Here is a 19181-nt window from a genome sequence, read left to right on the forward strand (position 1 = left end):
GCAGGGTCCAGAGCGATTCTGCCATCATGGTGTCTGTGCCTGGCTTGGTCTGTCTGTCCTCTCTGAGCCCCAGAACTGAGAGGGCCCTAGCAGCACAGTCCACCAGCCCCTCTCCCTGATGTGAACAGGGATTTGCCAAGGCCCCCGAACCTTGGACCTGCACTCTTACAATTCCATTCATCCCAAGCTCCCAGGACCTCTGGTGCCTGAAACAGGACAGATGTGGGAGAGGGGCTCACCTCTGCAGACATCACCAGTTCTCAGGCACTTAAAAGCCTTTCAGACTATCTGCATCAGCCACCTCAGCACAGATGGGGAGATGTAAGCCCAGAGCTAGAGCAGCACCTGGCTAGGGCCTAAAGGCAAGTCAGAGGTGGGTGGTGGAGCCTGGGGTCTCAGCCTCTGACCACCTCCAGGCCCCTGTCCTGGAAAGCATCCCTCACACGTGGGCAAGAAAGAGCACAGAGGGGTCTGGAGGCGGCCCTCAGAACCCACAACATCAATGGCCTCAGGACCACGACCTGCCGTTCTGTCACTGCAGGGAACTCATCTGGAAGGCTGATGGAACCCAGTTTACAGATGAGGAAACTGAGGCACCAAGAATTCAGTAGTTGGCCTAAGGCTGTACTGGGAGAGCTGGGCTGGTAGTCATCACCCTGCAAGGTGATACACCTGGGGCCCAGCGTGTAAAAGGCCCAGAACCCAGCCACTGAGGCTGTCAGAGCAGAGGCCCTGAGGCCTTGTCCCATAACTGCCCGTGGGGTACAGTTACCACAGCAAGGGCAGTCCTCACCCCCGGCAGTCACTTTCTCACCCAGGTCCAGGTGCCTGGGGAAGGGGCGCCTGGAGCTGGTGGGGACTGATCCCTGAGCCAGGTCAGGTGACAGCAGGTGCAGAGTCACAGTTCATAACAAAACTCCAATGTCACACATAATCAACTGGCCAAACAGGAAGTCAAAATACTAGGTTATTAGTTTGAACCATATGAAACTGCCATTTATGCAGATCAAAAATGGTTGAGTATTAACAGTTTCATATGGTTCAACTTAATATAAACCAGAAGAAAATCAAGAAAGAGTAGTAATCTAGAAGTACCAGAGCAAATAAGGAGCTATTCTTTCTCCTTATAAGCCTAAACTTTGTAAATTATATATTCAAGTTATGGTGATAAAAATTAAAATCCAATTTAAAAAATCAGTCAATAAATGACTGAATAAATAAATAAATGGAGAATTCTTTTTGGAATCCTTTCAAGAGAATTCCAAATATATGTAGAGACTCTCCCCTTAGGAGAAGGAATTTAATTCTTACTCAGTCGTCACCCCCTGCCCCCGAGCTTAGGGTAGACTTCGTGACTCACTTCCAAAGAACAGGGAAAAGAGAAAATAGCAACTCTGCACTGGAGAAGCCTGGCAAACACTATCTTAACCAAACGATGAAGGGTAAACAGCACGAAGTGTGGCTAGTGTATACTGCCTGAGCTTTCCAAAAACCTTAAATGTGGCCTCATGATGAGAAAAGCATCAGACAAACCCAAAGGGGACACTCTTCCGGGATACCTGGCCATGATACCTCAAGACTGTTTGTGTCACAAGAAATTAGGAAAGAGAGTGGGAGCAGAGGACACAGGGGAGATGTGACAACTGCATGTAGTGTGGTCCTGGGGGCTTGATCCTGGGAGAAAAAGAAGACATTACAGGGAAAGCTGGTGAAATCCACGTCAGATCTGGGGTTTGGTTAGTCAACAGACTAACAGTTACCAGGGTCAGTTTCTTGGTTTGGACAAACATACCATGGTAATGGGGCTTCCCCAGTGGCTCAGTAGTAAAGAACCTGCCTGCTAATGCAGGAGACATAAAAGTCATGGCTTTGATCCCTGGGTGGGGAAGATCCCCCAGAGGGCATGGCAACCCACTTCAGTATTCCTGCCTGGAGAATCCCCACACAGAGGAGCCTGGTGGGCTACAGTCCATGGGGTTGCAAAGAGCTGGACACGACTGAAGCGACAGAGCATGTACACACTGTGGTAATATAAGATGTTAACATGGAAAAAAAAAAAAAAAGATGTTAACATGGGAAACTGGGTAGGGGGCATGTGGAAATTCTCTGTACTATAAATTAATTCCAAAATTTAAACATTTTAAAAAGCAATGTATTATTGTTATATGCAACAATATAAATGAGCCTCAAAAATATCTTGCTGACTGAAAGAAGGCTTCAGGAAATGTATGTGAAGATTTGTGTTTTTCCATTAACAAAGGAAACTGAAGATGACTCGACGAAATGGAAAACTATCTCATGCTCTTGGATTGGAAGAATTAATATTGTTAAATTGGCATGCTACCCAAAACGATCTACAGATATAATGTGATCCCTATCAAATTACCCATGACGTTTTTCACAGAACTAGAACAAATAATCCTAAAATTTATATGGAACCACGAAAGACCCAGAACTGCCAAAGCAATTCTGAGGAAAAAGAACAAAGCAGGAGGCATAACCGTCTTTCAGATAATACTATGAACTAACTTCAGATAATACTACAAAAGTTACAATAATCAAAATGTCATGATAGTATCACAAAAGAAGATATGGATCATAGAATAGAAAGCCTAGAAGTAAATCCACACACCTCCAATTAATTTTCAACAAAGGAGGTGAGAATAATCAACAGGGAAAAGACAACCTCTTCAGCAGGGGTGTTGGGAAAGCAGGACAGCTGCATGAAATCAGCAGTAAGAACACATCCTCCCACCATACACAAAAATAAACTCAAAATAGCTTAAAGACTTAAACGTAAGACATGACACCATATAACTGGAACACAGGCAACATTCTCTGACATAAATTGTGCCAATGTTTTCTTAGGTCAGTCTCCCAAGGAAATAGAAATAAAAGCAAAAACAAATGGGACCTAATCAAGCTTATAGGTTTCTGTACAGCAAAGGAAACCATAAACAAAATGAAGAGACAACCTACAGAATGGGAGAAAATATTTGCCAATGATGTGACTGACAAGGGCTTAATTTCCAAAATATACAGCTTATACAGCAACCCAACAGAAAAATGAGCAGAAGGACTAAATAGACATTTCTCCGAAGACGACATACAGATGGCCAACAGGCACATGGAAAGATGCTCAACGTCGCTAATTATTAGAGAAAAGGAAATCAAAACTACTATGAGATATCACCTCACACTGGTCAGAATGGCCACCATTAAAAAGTCCACAAATAAGAAATGTTCTGGAGAGGGTGTGGAGAAGAGAACCCTCCTGTACTGTTGGTGGAAATGGAAACTGGTGCAGCCACTATGGAAAACAATATGGAGCTTCCTCAGAAAATTTAAAAACAGAGATGCCATATGATCCAGCAATTCTGCTCCTGGGCATATGCCCAGAAAAAAAACCTATAATTCAAAAAAGATACATATCCACAGCAGTACTATTCCCAATAGCTGAAACATGGAAACAACTTGAATGTCCATTGATAGATGAACAGGTACAGAACACACACAGAGTACCACTTGGCCAAAAAAAATAAAGAACCAAGTAATGCCCATTTGTAGCAACATGGATGGAACTAGAGATCATTATACTAAATGAAGTAAGTCAGAAGAGAAAGACAAGTATCATATATCATTTATATGTGGAATTTAAAATATGACACACATGGACTTCTCTACAAAACAGAAACAGACACACACATAGAAAACAGACTTGCAGCTGGCAAGAGGGTGGTGGGGGAGGGACTGCGTGGGAGTTTGGGGCTAGCAGAAGCAAACTGTTATATATAGAATGGAACGACAAGGTCCTACTACACAGCACCAGGAACTACATTCAATACCCTGTGATAAGCCACAATGGAAAAGAACATTAAGACAGACAGGGACTTCTTTGGTGGTCCAGTAGCTGAGACTCCACGCTTCCACTGCAGGGGCACGGGTTCGATCCCTGGTCAGGGAACTAAGATTCTGCATGCCACATAGCAGCCAAGGGAAAAAAAAAATGTATATAACTGAATCACTTTGCTGTACAGCAGAAATTAACACAATATTGTAAATCAACTATATGTCAATAAAAATTTTTAAAAAGATTTGTGTTTTTCATTGTATGTAAATTTCACATAAGAAAAATACAAATAAGTTTTGAGCTCTGGTTAATGACACACATGCTGAAATATTTGGCAGGAAACGTACTGAGGTCTGTATCTCACTTTGAATACATTACAGAAATAGATAGATTGAGAAATGGATCATCTGTGATCACCCAAGTATAGGAAAATGGTAATGGTGAAGTCCAGGTGGTAGGTATACAGGTGTTCAAGGTTAATCTTTCATTTGCTTGTATGTGTGAAACTTTTCATAATAAAGCATCAGGGGAGGGTGGTGTGAGGGACAGAGTCCTGCGTGTTGGCTTGGTTTTCTGGAATCGAAGGTCACTAGTCCTGAGTGGGTGCCCTGCCAGGGAGAGGGCATGTCGAGGACACACTGGCCTGGAGGCTCTGCGCTCTCTGAGGGAAGCCCCCAGCTGTCATAAGCTGGCTGAGAAAGCTTCGTCTGACCTTAAGGCTTTCCATGTGGGCTGAAGAGAAGGGATTTCCCTGAGGCCCTGGGATTCAGCCAACACCGTATCTGCAGACCCAGCACCCCTTTGCCCCATCTTAGCAGGGCAAGTTGGAAGAGGAGCCTGGCCAAGTTGATGGCTGTGTGACCCTGTGTGAGTCACTCCCCACCTCCCTAGGCGGCACTGTCCACGTCTGTAAAATGAACGATAAACTCTAGTTTATTCCTTACAACGGTGGCCCCCCTGGTCCCTGCTCGGTCCCTCTGGGCTGCCAGAGACCTGAAGAGCAATCCATCCTTTTTTTTTAATATTTTAATGGCTTTAATTTGAAAATAAAAGTGAAAAATGTTTTCATGGCGTATGAAAACCTGGTTGTGGGTAGTTCCCTGGTGACCTAGTGGTGGCCTGGGTTCAACCCCTGGTCAGGGGAACTGAGATCCCACAAGCCGAGCAGCACAGCCACAAAAACCCCCAAAAACCGAGCTGCAGAATTTCCAGTTCATTACCTGCAAGTGAGAATGACACCATGTAGGAACTGAAGGCTTTCTAAGGTAGTTAGTGGTCAGAACTGCAGAGGTCAGTGTCTGAGTGAGGAGAAAAACACCTAGTGCTGATAAGGCTGTCCACTGAAATATTTTATTCTTATTAATAAAAACACTGATACTACTCAGGCATTAATTTAAGCACTTCACATGTGTTAAAACAGTTACTTCTTGCAATAAACCTTCATGGTAGGTACATTTTAATTATCCCATCTTAGAACAAAGAAACAAAAGGTTCTTCAAGTAACTTGGCCAAAGTCGTACAAGCAGCAAGTGTCAGAGGCAGGCTCTGAACCCAGACCATCGGGGATCAGACACCACATGCTGACCCACGCTGCTGGAGCCGCTCTGCTCTAATGCAGCAGCCTGTTAAAGCCGCCCTCAGCGACCACAGCGGAGCCCCTTGGCCTCGCTTGCCATCAACCACCAGGTGCCACCAATTTCCCTCAGAATTCCAACTCAGCTCGAAGGCCTCCCTCATCCTCCTGGCCCGAGGGGTCACACACACGCACTCACTCAGACCCTCTCTCTCACACACACACCCCCCACGAGAGCCCCTCACTTGCCTGCTCAGAAGCCTCCAGTGCCCCCCTCTCCCCGCACTGCACCTGCATGTCCCCAAAGCCCTGAACACAGCTAGGGCCACACCTTGGTGCCTCCTGCGCACAACCTGCCCCTGGGCTGGGGTGATCTTCCCCCCAAAGGGCTCCTTCTCATCCCTGGAGAGGCAACGTCTCCATCTCCCACCCCCAGAATCTTCCCCCAACCCCCACGCTCAGTTACTTGACCCCAGAAGTGAAGTCACTTCCCACTGCCTCCCCCCCCAAACAGGGTGGCATCTGCTCCAGCTCTGGGACCCCAGACCCCGCATGTGGCTGGCATCCTGGGAGCGGTTTGTTGATCCCAGTCCCTTGGTACTGCCCCTGTGAGGGTTTAGTCAGACCATATTCCTCTCACTGGCAGCTCTGGGTCATGATGAAGATACAGACAGACAGACAGTCGTGCTGAGTGACTTGTAGGATATTAGTTTCCTGACCAGGGATCAAATCCAGGCCCTGGCAGTGAACGCACCGAGTCCTAACCACTGGACCACCAGGAAATTCCCAGAAGATGAAGATTTAATGGGGCAGCTGATAAAAGGTGGCTGAGGACAGAGTGGGTAGATCAGAAGTGGTACGAAATGGTCAGAACACGCTCCACTACAGGGTGGGAGTGAGGAGAGACCAGGAAACCAATACCCGAGTATCTGCCCTGGGCCGGGTCCTTTAACAATAAGCACATCAGTGGCTCAGCAGGTAAGAGAACCTGCCTGCAATGCAGGAGACACAGGGGATGCGGGTTTAATTCCTGGGTCAGGAAGATCCCCTGGAAGAGGAAATGGCAACCCACTCCAGTATCCTTGCTGGGAAATCCCATGGGCAGAGGAGCCTGGCGGGCTACAGTCTATGGGGTTGCAAGAATTGGACACAACTGAGCAACTAATACACACACTCAGGAACTGTCACAGTACCCTGGGGCAGGGCTCATAAGCCTCACAGATGAGCAGACTCAGAGGTTAAGGGTCTTGCCCGGGATCATGGGGGAGTAAGTGACACGCTGGGGCTGCAGTGTCTATCCTGCCTGTCTGAGGCCCAAACCCTAGTCCATCCTGGCCCTCACAACCCTTCTCAGGGGTCTGCACCCACACATGCTGGGTCCTGCTGTGGCCCTGCTCACACGTCATATCCACTAGGCCCAGAGCTGTACTCCCAGTTCACAGCTGTGTCACTGAGCCAAGGAGACAGTTTCTTGAGAAAAGACAAAACGAGCATGAGACATCAGAGTCAGCAATTAAGGCAGCGCGTCTAGAAGCCATGGGGCTCAGGATCGCAGCCAGGCCAACAGCCTTGGGCTGCAGTGTCCTGGAGAGGCAGGTGCTGTCACCCCGAGCATGCCCCGGTTCCCCAGGTCTCACTTGTGTTGGGGATGCCAACACCGGACAGCCATGACTAGGGGAACTCCCGTGGCCATCATCACCAGCAATCACAGGGCCTAAGCCCCCATCCTTGCTGCCTGGGATCTAGGAAACGGGGAGCAAGAGGAGCTGAGGGCCAACTTGTGGAGCTGCATGGGGCTTAGGTGTGACCCGCCAACTCAGGCCTGAATGGACAGGCATGGGTGGAGATGGTGGAGAAATGGCCTCATCCTCTAAAGTTCTAAAGATGCAAAACAGTAGGGAAATCACTGGATCTCAGCCTCAGGGTTGTGAAGGTCACAAAGGTAGATCATAGCTGGTTAGGAAGGCAGTTATCATATAGGTGGCACTTTCCAATTCATCCAAGGTTTCCCCACTCACTTCCATATTCTCCACTCATGACCTCCCTCCAGGCTGGGGACACTGAGGCTACCAGCTGCTCTCTCCAGGTCTCAACAGCCAGTTCCCTGTGCTCCAGATTCCAGCTCACACCCCTGATCTCTTCCTTTCCTGGCAAAGGGAGGTTTTCAGAGCACGAGTCTGGTCTCAGTTATCTTCACTTCAGACCAGCAGCTCAGCCTGGCCCTCAGCATGACTTTTGGCTCTGACCACGGCTGTCTTGAAATGGCCTCATTCCCTACCAGGTGGCACATGCTGGTCCCACAGAACTGCATTCCACACCAGCTCCCTCACAGGCTCTCACCCCAGGCCTCACCGCCCAGAACCAGGTTTGAACCTAGCATGTCCTGCAGGACTCCACTTAGAGGCATCCGCCCTGAAGAAGCGTCCTTAACCACCAGCTCTGAGCTCCCCGGGCCCCGTCTACCCTATTCACAGCACAGTCACCGGGCCCTGGCCCCGCCCATTTCCTTTTCTTTCTCTCCCACAGACAGCAGAGCTTCTGGGAAGCAGGGCTGTGTCTCACATACCCCTAGCAGAGTGCCTGGCACCTAGTTAATATTTACAAATCAACCAACTAGGCACAAAGTTATGTGACTTGCCCAGGGCCAGTGAGCTGGGCAGGGAGGGGGCTGGGAGGCACTGTGGAGTTCCTGTTGGCCTTGACCCCCCTGTATTCAGTCCAGGCTTTTTCTGTCACTCTGGTTGTGTGGGTAAGAGAGGGAAGGGGAAAGGGCCTATGAAAGACAAGTTTGGGATGCTGAGTGTTAGGTCTGAGGATGGGAGGGACAAAAGAATGAGCTAAGACTTGGACAAAATGCCACCAGCTGAGGAAAGAGAGCACCCATGCACATATAGCTGGACAAGGACGAGGGCTCCAGCCTGGGTCACTGGCACCTCATGTCAGGAGGAGCAGATCTTCCAGCCGGGGCCACATACAACCACAAGAAAGAACCCAACAGTCCCCCGTCTGTCCACAAACGCAGGCACCACATCACTGGACTACTAGCGATCTGCACAACCCATCCCCACACTTTTTCTCGCTGGGGAAGGCAGATTCCCTTCCCCAGAAGGACACACAGGACTGAATGAGCTTCCACATGTGTGAACAAGGAAAGATCATGGAGATGTTTCATTAAAAAGAAAAAAAAAGTCATACTTTCATCATGCTGCCAACAATAAAACACACACACAAATAAAACTCCTCCACGAGCAGACGAGGTCATGTCAACACACAGGGAAAGGTCCAGGAGGCTGGACAAGCATGTGATCCAGAAGATTAAAGGGATCACTTGGACTTGCTCCCCAGTAAGAGCTCTTTCAACATGAGCCACTATTAATCATAACTCGAGGGGAAGATTTCCTTATGTTACCTGTTTTTAACTCGAATTAGGGCAAGTGGGACACCTTACCTTCCTCTTAAAAACAGCTATATTTAAACACTTCCTTTTTGTTTACATGTAATCTGGCTCAGCGGTAAAGAATCCGCCTGCCAATGCAGAAGACTCGGGTTTGATCCCTGGGTCAGGAAGATCCCGTGCAGAAGGAAATGGCAATCCACTCCACTCTTGCCTGGGAAATCCCATGGGTAGAGAAGCCTGGTGGGCTAGTCTGTGGGGTCGCAAAAGAGCCGAACACAGCTAAAGCGACTAAACAACAAATCCTAGATGACATTATCCTTCTGCTGGTCTCTGAACTGCAGAAAGAAAGGGTTTTTTTTTAAAAAAAAAGAGAGAAAGCAGATTGCTCTCCTTCCCTTGGTCTCTAGGTCTGAGTGCTTCCTTAGGAATTTGCTCTGGGTATTTGAAGAGCACCTTGTTCATCCTAGCTCCCATGCCAACATGTGTCAACATACAAATCCTCTCACCCTGCCCCACCAGAGGTGAGGTCATCACCTGCAACTGGGAGGTCACTTGCTGAAGGTCATACAGTGGCAGAGTGGGGGGAGCTCTGTCAATCTATCCATCTAATCTCTCCTTCTTCTCTGATACGTGTATGTGTAAGACACAGACACACCTCTTATGTATCTATGGATGGTTTCCTGTTGTCATTTCCTGGTTACTGACTCTCAGGCACAATAATAATCAGCAAATGATCTGCGCCACAAGCTAAAAAATACTTCATGGCCCTGAGGAAAGGATGGGGCCTAAGTCACTAGTTTACCTGCCAGTATCATTAATAATTACTGATGATTTGTTCTATTATGAAACACGGAACTGACCAACTCAAACAGAGTAGGATTTAAAATCTTCAGGCTGAGATGCACTCTACATTCAGCTCCAGACTCAGCAATGATGGGCCGGACACCTGCCGAAAATCCATACTCATGTGGTTCCTAGGACAGCTTTGCTCTGTCTTGCCCAGAGAGGGGAGAATAAAGACCAGGTGACTATCAGGCACTGCTGCAGGTAGAAGAGCTGGGAAGAGCAGGCTGAGGGACTGAGGACACCCTCCGAATGCCACACAGCTCACCAGAAGCACTAACTGTAGGTCAGACGGAGGCTGCACTGGCTAGGGTTATGGATGACATGGAGGGGCTTCATTGGCCATTGAAACCAGGATCTGGCAGGAGTGGGACAGAGCTGCCACCCCTTGACCTTAGCCAGTGGGGGTGACCTGGCCCCCACTCTGACCACTTCCCCTTCCTTCTGAGTCTGGAAGGCCCAGCCCCTACTCTTGTCCCCTAAGGCTTTCCCTGACCACTCAACAGGAAAGTTGCTCTCTTTGGATTCCTACAGTGGTTATACTCTGCACATTTGGCCATTAATCATATGATGTTCTCCCTGGCTCTCTTTGGTTCATTCAGTCATTCCACAAATATCTGCTAAACAACTGCCCTGTGCCAAGCACTGACGGGGTGGCCGGGGACCCTGGAGTGGGTAGGAGGTGGATTTCTGCCTTCGTGAAGCTCACAGGCTGGCGGGGGAAGCAGAGGGAGAAGCAGGTGAATTATGCAGAGTTATAAACTGGGTAAGTGCTATGAAGAAAACACACAGAATGCCAAGACAGAGACTGTGGGGCAGGGAAAGCTCACAGAAGATCTCTCTGGGGAGCTGACATTTAACTACTACGAACTTCTAAATGTCCATTTGCACTTTGCAGCTCCCAACAGGCTGGAGGGCAGGGGAAGCAGACCCTCACGAGGGGCACTCTGGTAGCTCAGTTTGTGCTCTGGGACAAGAATGTGACTCTAAGGACTGCTTTGGTGAGTAAGTGCCCCCTCTGACAAGCCCCTTGAGTGATCCGGCGACGGCAGCAACAACAAAGCCCAAAGCCAGCAGTCCCAGGAAGCATTTGACCCAACAGACCTGTCTCTGGCTCAGAGCACAGAGCCCAGACCAAGGAGGTCGACGAAACAGGTGTGCTGGATGCCTGAACAAACGGCCAGCTTCCAGACACCTGGCCCACTGCCAGGAGGCCTGGAGGCTGGCATGACCTGTCTGAAGGGCAACTTGGCAAAATCTGTCAAAACATACAATGCTTACGCCCTCTGACCCAGTAAATCCCATCACCTGGAATCTATCCTAGAAAATACTTGCATGTGTGTGCAACAGTATGTGAGGAAATACACAGGGTTCTTCCATTTATAACACCAAATCAACAGAAGCAACGTCGATGTCCATCAGTAGTGGCCCACCAGTCACAGAAATCATAGGACATCCTGCCACAGAATGGGTATCACGGAGCCGTTTAAAAAAAAAGTGATCTCAAAGTAAAATTATTAAGTGGAAAAACAGCCAGTTAAAGAACAGTACTTAGCGTGGGATGTCTTTATGTTGGCATGTGGACTTTGCAGCTGTATGTTAACACACAGAGGAAGCCTGCAAAGACACACACCAAACTGATTCTAACAATCACATCTGCCACAGGGCAAGAAGAGACGCAGGCTTTACTTTACATCTCATATGCTTCTATTTTGTCGTCTTTTCCCCAGCAGTAATGAATTCACTCATATGATTAAAAATGCATCTTAAAGGTTTTTTTTTTTTTAAGATAAAGTTCAATGCCAAGAGATCAATCTAGTGTTTCTCCATAGCTCAGCCTCGAACACTCTCCATCCAATTGGCCTTGGCTCCTACCTCTAACCACTTTCTCCTTTTTCCAACAATTCAGTTTCTCCTGGCTTTGTGGCACCTGGTGACTTGTAGACATTTCCCATAACATTTTCAGACACCATTTTCTCATTAAGACAGCCACAGGACAGAAAGCTGTTATCTGGAAAGTTCCATGGATACTTCATAACCACTGCAACTGTATTCCTGACCCACAGTGACCTGATGACCTGACAACAAGCTGTGGACTATTTCAGTGGGGCTTGCCAAGTCCCCCAGAGGCCCAGGGCAGGCCCCATGCCAGTCATCACTTTCAAAGGAAAAGGAAGGGGATTTTAGCAAGACAGAAGAACCAGAACAACTTTTTGGATTTCTTCAAGGTACTTCAAGAAGTTTGCAGCCTGCAGATTTCTGTTTGCATGGACAGAGGCAGGAGGTGCTGAGTATCCACCACCAGTAACCTGTGTGTGTGACAGGCCGAACAGATCCCCTGGCTTGCTCCCATCCAGTCTACAGAGCTCTCCATCTCTCTTCCTGCTGTGCACAAACTAAGATAAATAGCCAGGCTGGACATGAGTTGTCCAAAAACGTTCATGCAGGAAATACCAGACCCATCACTCATTGCGAGAGCCCTAACTCCCTTCTTCTTTCCCAGCAGCTAACCTTGGAGGCAAAAAGTCTCCGTGGGGATTATTCACTGGCATCACTGGTCTCTCTAGCGAGCTGTGCTTCCCATTAGTCCATTATGCACAGGAAATGCCAGGCTGTGCCAATGGCAATTGAAATGGTGAACAGCACAAGTGATTCTCGTAAGACCTCGACAATTAGGACACAGCTGACCTGAGGGAACACAGCATGGTGAACGAGGGGCCCTCAGAGAAGTGTGCTAGACAACCTGCAACAGAATCGTTGGAGAACTTGTTAAAAATACAAAATCCAAGGACTTCCCTCGTGGTCCGGTGGCTAAGACTCCAATGCAAGGGGCCTAGGTTCGATCCCTGATCAGGGAACTAGATCCCGAGTGCCACAACTAAAGATCCCAGTGCAGCCAAATAAAGAAATATTAAAAAAAAAAAAAAAAATCCAATCAATACCTCTGGGAGTGGGATCAGGGAATCTGCTTTAAAAAAAAATCAAAGCCATGTAACTGTGACAGCTGTAAGATAACCACAGGACTTAAAAACACCTTAACAAGGAATCTGCATTTTTTAACAAGCTTCGTCCAATGATCCTGATGCAGAGAACCACCGCTCCATGGCCCCAAGGGAGAGGCTGTCCCCGGGCTGGAGGAAGGCCAGAGCTCCATGCTGGTCTCTCTCATTTTAGGATGCCTCTCGGCCTCCTCTCTGGCTAAATTACTTCTCTCCTAAGGACTCTGCCTTTGCTCCCGCTGCTCCAAAGTCCGCAAAGTCTCCCCTCCCCACTCTCACAAACTGCTCTCACTCTGGGGGCCGCAGTCCAGGAAGTCATGGAAAGCAGAGTGTAGGGGAAGAAGCAAACTAGCCAAGATGGTGTGGTCAGGCTCTCTCACCCCACGGTCTCTCGTTCTTGCCCCACGTTTTGTAAATAATGATGTAACAGCTGAGATCACTTAGAGCCCTGCTCATGTGCATCACGAGGTACTTGTGTGGCCATAGGCTACTTCTGTTCTGTAAGTACATATAAGCTCCACCTGGAAAGCCACTGGGCTATGTGGTGTTATGGCTGCTTCTGCATCTTCTGCGCCAGCCAGAAGAGAATAAATGTGTCTGCAGTTCCTACAGCTCCTCGTGTCTTCTTCCAGCCTTTTAGCTTGCACCTTGCCTACCCTGGGTTCAACGAATAGTGCGCACAGTGAGATACAGCAAGACAACTGGTGCTGTGAGCAGGATCAGCAATACACCAAGCCTTCCCCACACTTGGTTCTTGGCTCCTCCAATGACCCTGGGCAATAGACAACCTCTGTGAGCCTTCGTTCCCATTTGTAAAGTAGGGATCACAGTCTCACAGGCTTGCTGCGAGAATTCAATGAAATATACGTTAGCCAAGTTCAGTTTCCCCCACTGCTCTTATTGCCCTACCTTCTCTACAGACCCTCAAGCTACTTGAGGGGAAGAAGTGCCCCTCATTCACGTCCAAACACCTGCTGGCAGAACCCAGGGCCCAGGTGGAATGTTTGAGGCTGCTAAGTGAATCCCTTTCACAGGGCTGTCCTTGACTCTTACCTGCCCAATGTTGAAGGTCAGTGTGATGGCATAAAAGAAGTTGGAGTTGGCACTTCCTGCGTAAATCCAGAGATGCCACAGGACAGGGAAGAGCAGGGAGCAGATGATGATGATGCAGGCGAGGACAAATATGTTTCGCAGAACTGCAAAGAAGATGGTCACCATTAACAGGACTACAAAGACACATGGTTACAGTTAGCCTGGAGCTGACTCTCTCTGGGTGTCAGCAAGACTTCAGCAAGACTCTCCCTTGTGGTGATGGTCCCGCAGCACAGAGAGGCCCAGGAAAAGCTTGGTGGAGCTCAAAGGCAGAACGCCTCTGCTTCCCCACCCCAAACACACACACACACACACACACACACACACACACACACACACACACACGACGCAACCTCAGACCCTTGGCAATGGCTCCTTCCACCCAAAGCTGGTGGGAGGTACTAGACTTGGACTCTACCTCCGACTCCGGGCTCAGCTGGCTACAGTCAGTAATGCCGTGAATGCCTCTGGGCACTGCAAGGGGCGGGGAAACTTCAGCAAGACACTGCCCTTAAAACCCCAATCCCAGGGTGTCCATGAGTAACTCCTCTCCTGGCCCCAAGCAGTGTGCTTTCTGACCTCTGTGGATCATAGATACGAATGGCAGCACGAACCCCTCAGTGTCTCTAGGGTGCCACAGCTCAGGTCTTAGGAAACACATTTTCCACTCTCCGCAGTTCATATCTTAGGTCTCCTGCCTTGCTTTTCAAATGTCCCTCACTCTTCCTTAGATGATCTCTTTTTTTCTACCCTCCCTCTTTACCATGATCTCCCCACTTCCTGAGGGAACGTAGAATCTCACCAGGGAGAAGCTCCCCCGAAGCCCCTGGGAGGACCGGCTACACAGAGTGGTCTATGGGCAGGCTGGCAGGCAGAGTTCCACTGGGGGAAAGGCAGCCTGATAGTGGGGCACAGACCTCAGAAAGACCTTGGTTAAAATTCCTAGGGACTTTCCTGGTGGTCCAGTGGTTAAGAATATGCCCTGCAATTCGGGTTCACTCCACAGTCGGGGAACTAGGATCCCACATGCCACAGAGCAACCAAGCCCTCGCACTGCTTTTAGAAGCCCCCCATGAAGATCTGGCAAGCGTGAAGAACTGGCAAGCTGCAGTGAGACCCGATGAAGCCAAATAAATAACTTAAAAAAAAATTTCTGCTCTTCCAGCAAGTTTCTCAGAACTCAGCTTCCACATCTCTAAAATAGGGCTAAAATGCCTACTTCATGGAGTGTTCCATGAATTAAACAAGTTGTGGAAAAGCTAGCAAGGATGTATTACCGTGTTTTCTATTGCCATGGTAACAAATGATCACAAACTTAGTGGCTTAAACAATATAATGCATTGTCTTACAGTCCGGGAGGACGGAAGTCCACTGGCTCTAGGGGAGAATCCACTTGCTGGCCTTTGCAGCACTGGGAGGCTGCCGGCACTCCCGGCTCAGGACTCCCATCTTCAACCAACAATGTCGGATTGAGTCCTTCTCATGTCATATCATTACGGCCTCCTCTTCTGCCTCCCTCTTCCACTTTTTTTTTAAAACAGACTTTAGTTTTTAGAGCAGTTTTAGGTTCACAGCAAAGCTGAGTGGTACATAGAGACTGCCCATGAACCCTCCTGCCTCTACTTATGCTCTTAAGGGCACTTGTGATTACACTGGGCCCACCTGGATAATCTAATATACTCTCCCCATCTGAAGGCCATCTGTCAGGTGATCTAGTCACAGGTACTGGGGATGATGAGGTGACATATTTGTCGGCAGCAAGGAGGGGGCGTTATTCTGCCTAACACAGGGGTCTCCAGACTCTGGGATCTAATGCCTGATAAGCTGAGGTGGAGCTGATATAATAGAAATGAAGTGCACAATAATGTAATGCATTATTATATACAATATATAATTATATATAACATATATTTATATAATATATAATTTATATATTCTATATTACATATAGAATATATATTATATATTTTATGTATTCTATCTATATTTATATATTATATATTTATATATATTTATAATATATATATCCTATATTATATAACCCAAACCATCTCTCCCCACCCCATCTATGGAAATTATACATAACATATATTTATATAATATGTAATGTATATATTTATATTACATATATAACATATATTATATATAACATATTGTATATGTTATATATAACATATATTATATATAATGTTATATATAACATATATTATATATAATATATGTTATATATATATTATATAATCCAAACCATCTCTCCCCACCCCATCTATGGAAAACTTGTCTTCCATGAAACCAGTCCCTAGTGCCAAAAAGGTTGGGGGCCACTGACCTACCATTGTGATTTTTTTCCCTCTTCTTAATTCAACAGGGGATGTCTGACAGTAGGATTATATATGCTACTTTTGTTTCTTTATATTTTATTGCATTTTTAAATAAAATAATAAATATTATTTAAAATAAATTAATTAGAAGAATACCTTAAAAAAAAAACTGAGCGATTAATAAAAGCTTAGGTCTGATTCTCAGCAGGCACTCAGTCAATAGAGGTTCCCCTCCCCTCTCTGATCCTGACCTTCAGGAAATCCCTTCTCCAAAGTCAGAGTTCAGAGATATTTAAGAGATGGGGAAACTCCTGAACCTTAAGGCCTCTTATCTCAGCTGTACAACGACTTGGCTGAAATGCTATACTGGGGGTTCAGGCATTGGAAAGGGGATTGTATTACAGTCAAGGTTCTCAATTCCGGTTGTAAAATGAACTCACCTGGGGAGCCCCACCCACACTACGTGAATCAGCCCATAGGGGTGGGATCCAGGCATCCATATTGGTTTCTAAAAGCATCCCTGGTGATTCCAATATGCAGCCAAAGCTGTGAACCACTGGGTCACAGTGGCAGACCTTTGCCCAGTAAGAGGCCCATGCTGGTCTGCAGCAAAGACTTCGCTGGTCAGTGTCACAGTGAGAATAACCAGGCCAAGGTAGTTCAAAGATCTTGTTAGAGCTGAAGGTTTTCAACTTAAGCTTCATTCTTTATTGAGTAACTACAGGTGTCTTGCTGCTGTTGTTAGAAAGTCCTTTCTTTTATAAAATTGGGACAGATGGCCAGTAGTTGACTGTTTTCGTGCCTTCAGTAAAATAAAAAGTTGGGAACTCTGTCACCAGGATTTTTTTGAAATGCTAGTGGTCCCTGAAATCCCATGATTTGGAAACACTGGCTTGGAGGGCCTGCAAGGTGCTCTCTTCTGATCTGAAATTTCCACACTTCTGGGTTTTCAAAGCTGAGAGGTGAAAGCCCTGACTCAAGCCTCTCTGAGAACTCTCAGAGGCCTCAGTCTTGCTCCCAGAAACAGAAGTCTGAGGAGAAAGATGTGTACACTGAGAGTTATTATTAAACAAAGTTACAACCTCAAGAAAAAGAGATGAAGTGAGTGACGGTCACTCAGTTGTGTCCGACTCTCTGTGATCCCATGGACTATACAGTCCATGGAATTCTCCAGGCCAGAATACTGGAGTGGGAAGCCTTTCCCTTCTCCAGGGGATCTTCCCAACACAGGGATTGAACCCAGGTGTCCAGCCTTGCAGGCGAATTCTTTACCAGCTGAGCCACAAGTGAAGCCCAGGACACGTCTATTTACCATTCCTCCACTTCATCACTATTTACATACTTTTCTCAATGGTTCTTTCTTTAAAAAACAAAACATTCCTAACATTTTCAGAGGTTTTTTTTTTTTTTTTAATTTAAAAAAAAAAATTATTCATTTTTCTGCATTGGGTCTTCACTGCAGCAAATAGGTTTCTCTCTAGTTGAGGTGCTTGGGTTCAGTAGGCCTGAGGTATATGGATCCTAGTTCTCCTACCAAGGATCAAAGCTCTGTCCCTTGAACTGGAAGCTGGATTCTTAGCTAGTGGGTCACTAGGGAAGTCCTTCAGTGGTTCTTTCTGATTTCCGGGTAATTATATTTTGCTGAAAAGAATACACAGTATTCCTAAAATAAAACTCCTGTGGTCTGGCAGTCCAGGTGGGTCTTTGCTTTCCAGTCACTCTGTATTTTAGAGTCGGTGACAAGGAGGTGACCAAGTGCAGAGACTGAGACAGGGTCACAGGCACCTCCTGGGAGCAATCACAAAAAGCTCTGACGATGCTTTCCTTGTGCCCTGAGGAACTGTCACCACATCCAACTGGCTTCTGGCCTGTGGTGACCTTTGCAGGACTGCGGAGCTGCTACTCACTCTTGCTGGCTGACTGGCCTGAGGATTCCAGCTATACGCCAGAGCAGATGGAGCCAGGGACCTGGGGCACAGGACGGCCTGTTCCAGCACCACAATGTTTCGGAGATGTCAGAGGTGACCAGGTGACCCTTCATCTGCCGTGCTGGGCCAGATGGAATCAGATTTCCCACCAAGTTCCCTGGGTGACTTCCTCAGATCTCTGGCTCCATTGCTGACAAACTGAAACTTCATGCAAGTTACTTTCCCTCTCTGAGTCTCAGGCATTGAGAAATAAAATTCTACTGGAAGAATCCAGTCCCATCGGGAGGGGCACAGAAGGGATTTAGGGACTTTAAAGGTCATGGTGCTGTTTCTTTTCTTAAACTAGGTGCTGGGCACATGGGAATTTATTGTATTTTTTTTTAATAATGAGTGCATATTTTAAAATCAATATTCCTTTATCTGTATATAATAGTTAATACAAAAAAAGAAAAAATGAAGGACACACACACACACACACACACACACACACACACACAAAATCCAGTCCTTTGGAAACTGGCTCTTTGAGCTTGACCACTGCAGGCTGGCACGGGCCCTGCCAGCAGGCTGTTCCCTAACACCGCGCTTGTGAGTCTGTCTGACTCACCCTGGCCCCAAGCTCCGCAGAGTCCCAGCATCTGGGACCTGCACTCGGGGAAGGGCCCATGTGCCTCTCCTCCCCACTGAGCAGAACACGAAAACGAAACGGCGAATGTGCGAGCAGGCATGCTGACACTGGTAACTCTCGTCTAAACTGAATTCTTAAACACATGAGAAGTCTGAGTATATTCCGCCTAGGTGTAAAGACCTCACAAAGTGTCCACTCGCACGTCCACACGACCAGGCTGAAGATGCCCTGGACAAACAGAATGACTCATACTTGTCTTGCCCCAAACAGACACGCCAAGTCTGAGCGTTCTCTGCTGCAGGAGCTGCTCCTGGCAGCCAACGCTGTCTGCGGGCCCTTCAGACAAGCTCAACTTGCCCAGTGAGCCAGCAACAGCATTTATTAGCTCATCCAGGTTTCCGGAAACCCCATCCTTATTTTTTGTGTCTCATCACCCCAGAGGGCATAAAATAGTTCAAGTTTTGAAAAATATGTTTATTTCAATGACTCTGAGTGGCTCTGGTTATCAAGCCTGAAGCTTTGATCATGAAACTATGCAGGAGACCTCCCT

At 47.3% G+C, this 19181-nt stretch overlaps 1 protein-coding gene across 2 annotated transcripts in view; it reads right to left on the reverse strand.

Moving 5' to 3' along the window:
* PIGU (phosphatidylinositol glycan anchor biosynthesis class U) overlaps positions 1-19181 on the reverse strand; it is a 92283-nt gene that overhangs the window by 1321 nt on the left and 71781 nt on the right. For both annotated transcript variants that reach the window (XM_070472554.1, XM_020889147.2), the window contains one exon: positions 13716-13858. In XM_070472554.1, the coding sequence (XP_070328655.1) occupies positions 13716-13858 (143 nt within the window). The remainder of the gene's footprint in view (positions 1-13715; positions 13859-19181) is intronic.

Source organism: Odocoileus virginianus, chromosome 9 (assembly GCF_023699985.2).
Source record: "Odocoileus virginianus isolate 20LAN1187 ecotype Illinois chromosome 9, Ovbor_1.2, whole genome shotgun sequence".
Classification (NCBI taxonomy): Eukaryota; Metazoa; Chordata; class Mammalia; order Artiodactyla; family Cervidae; genus Odocoileus; species Odocoileus virginianus.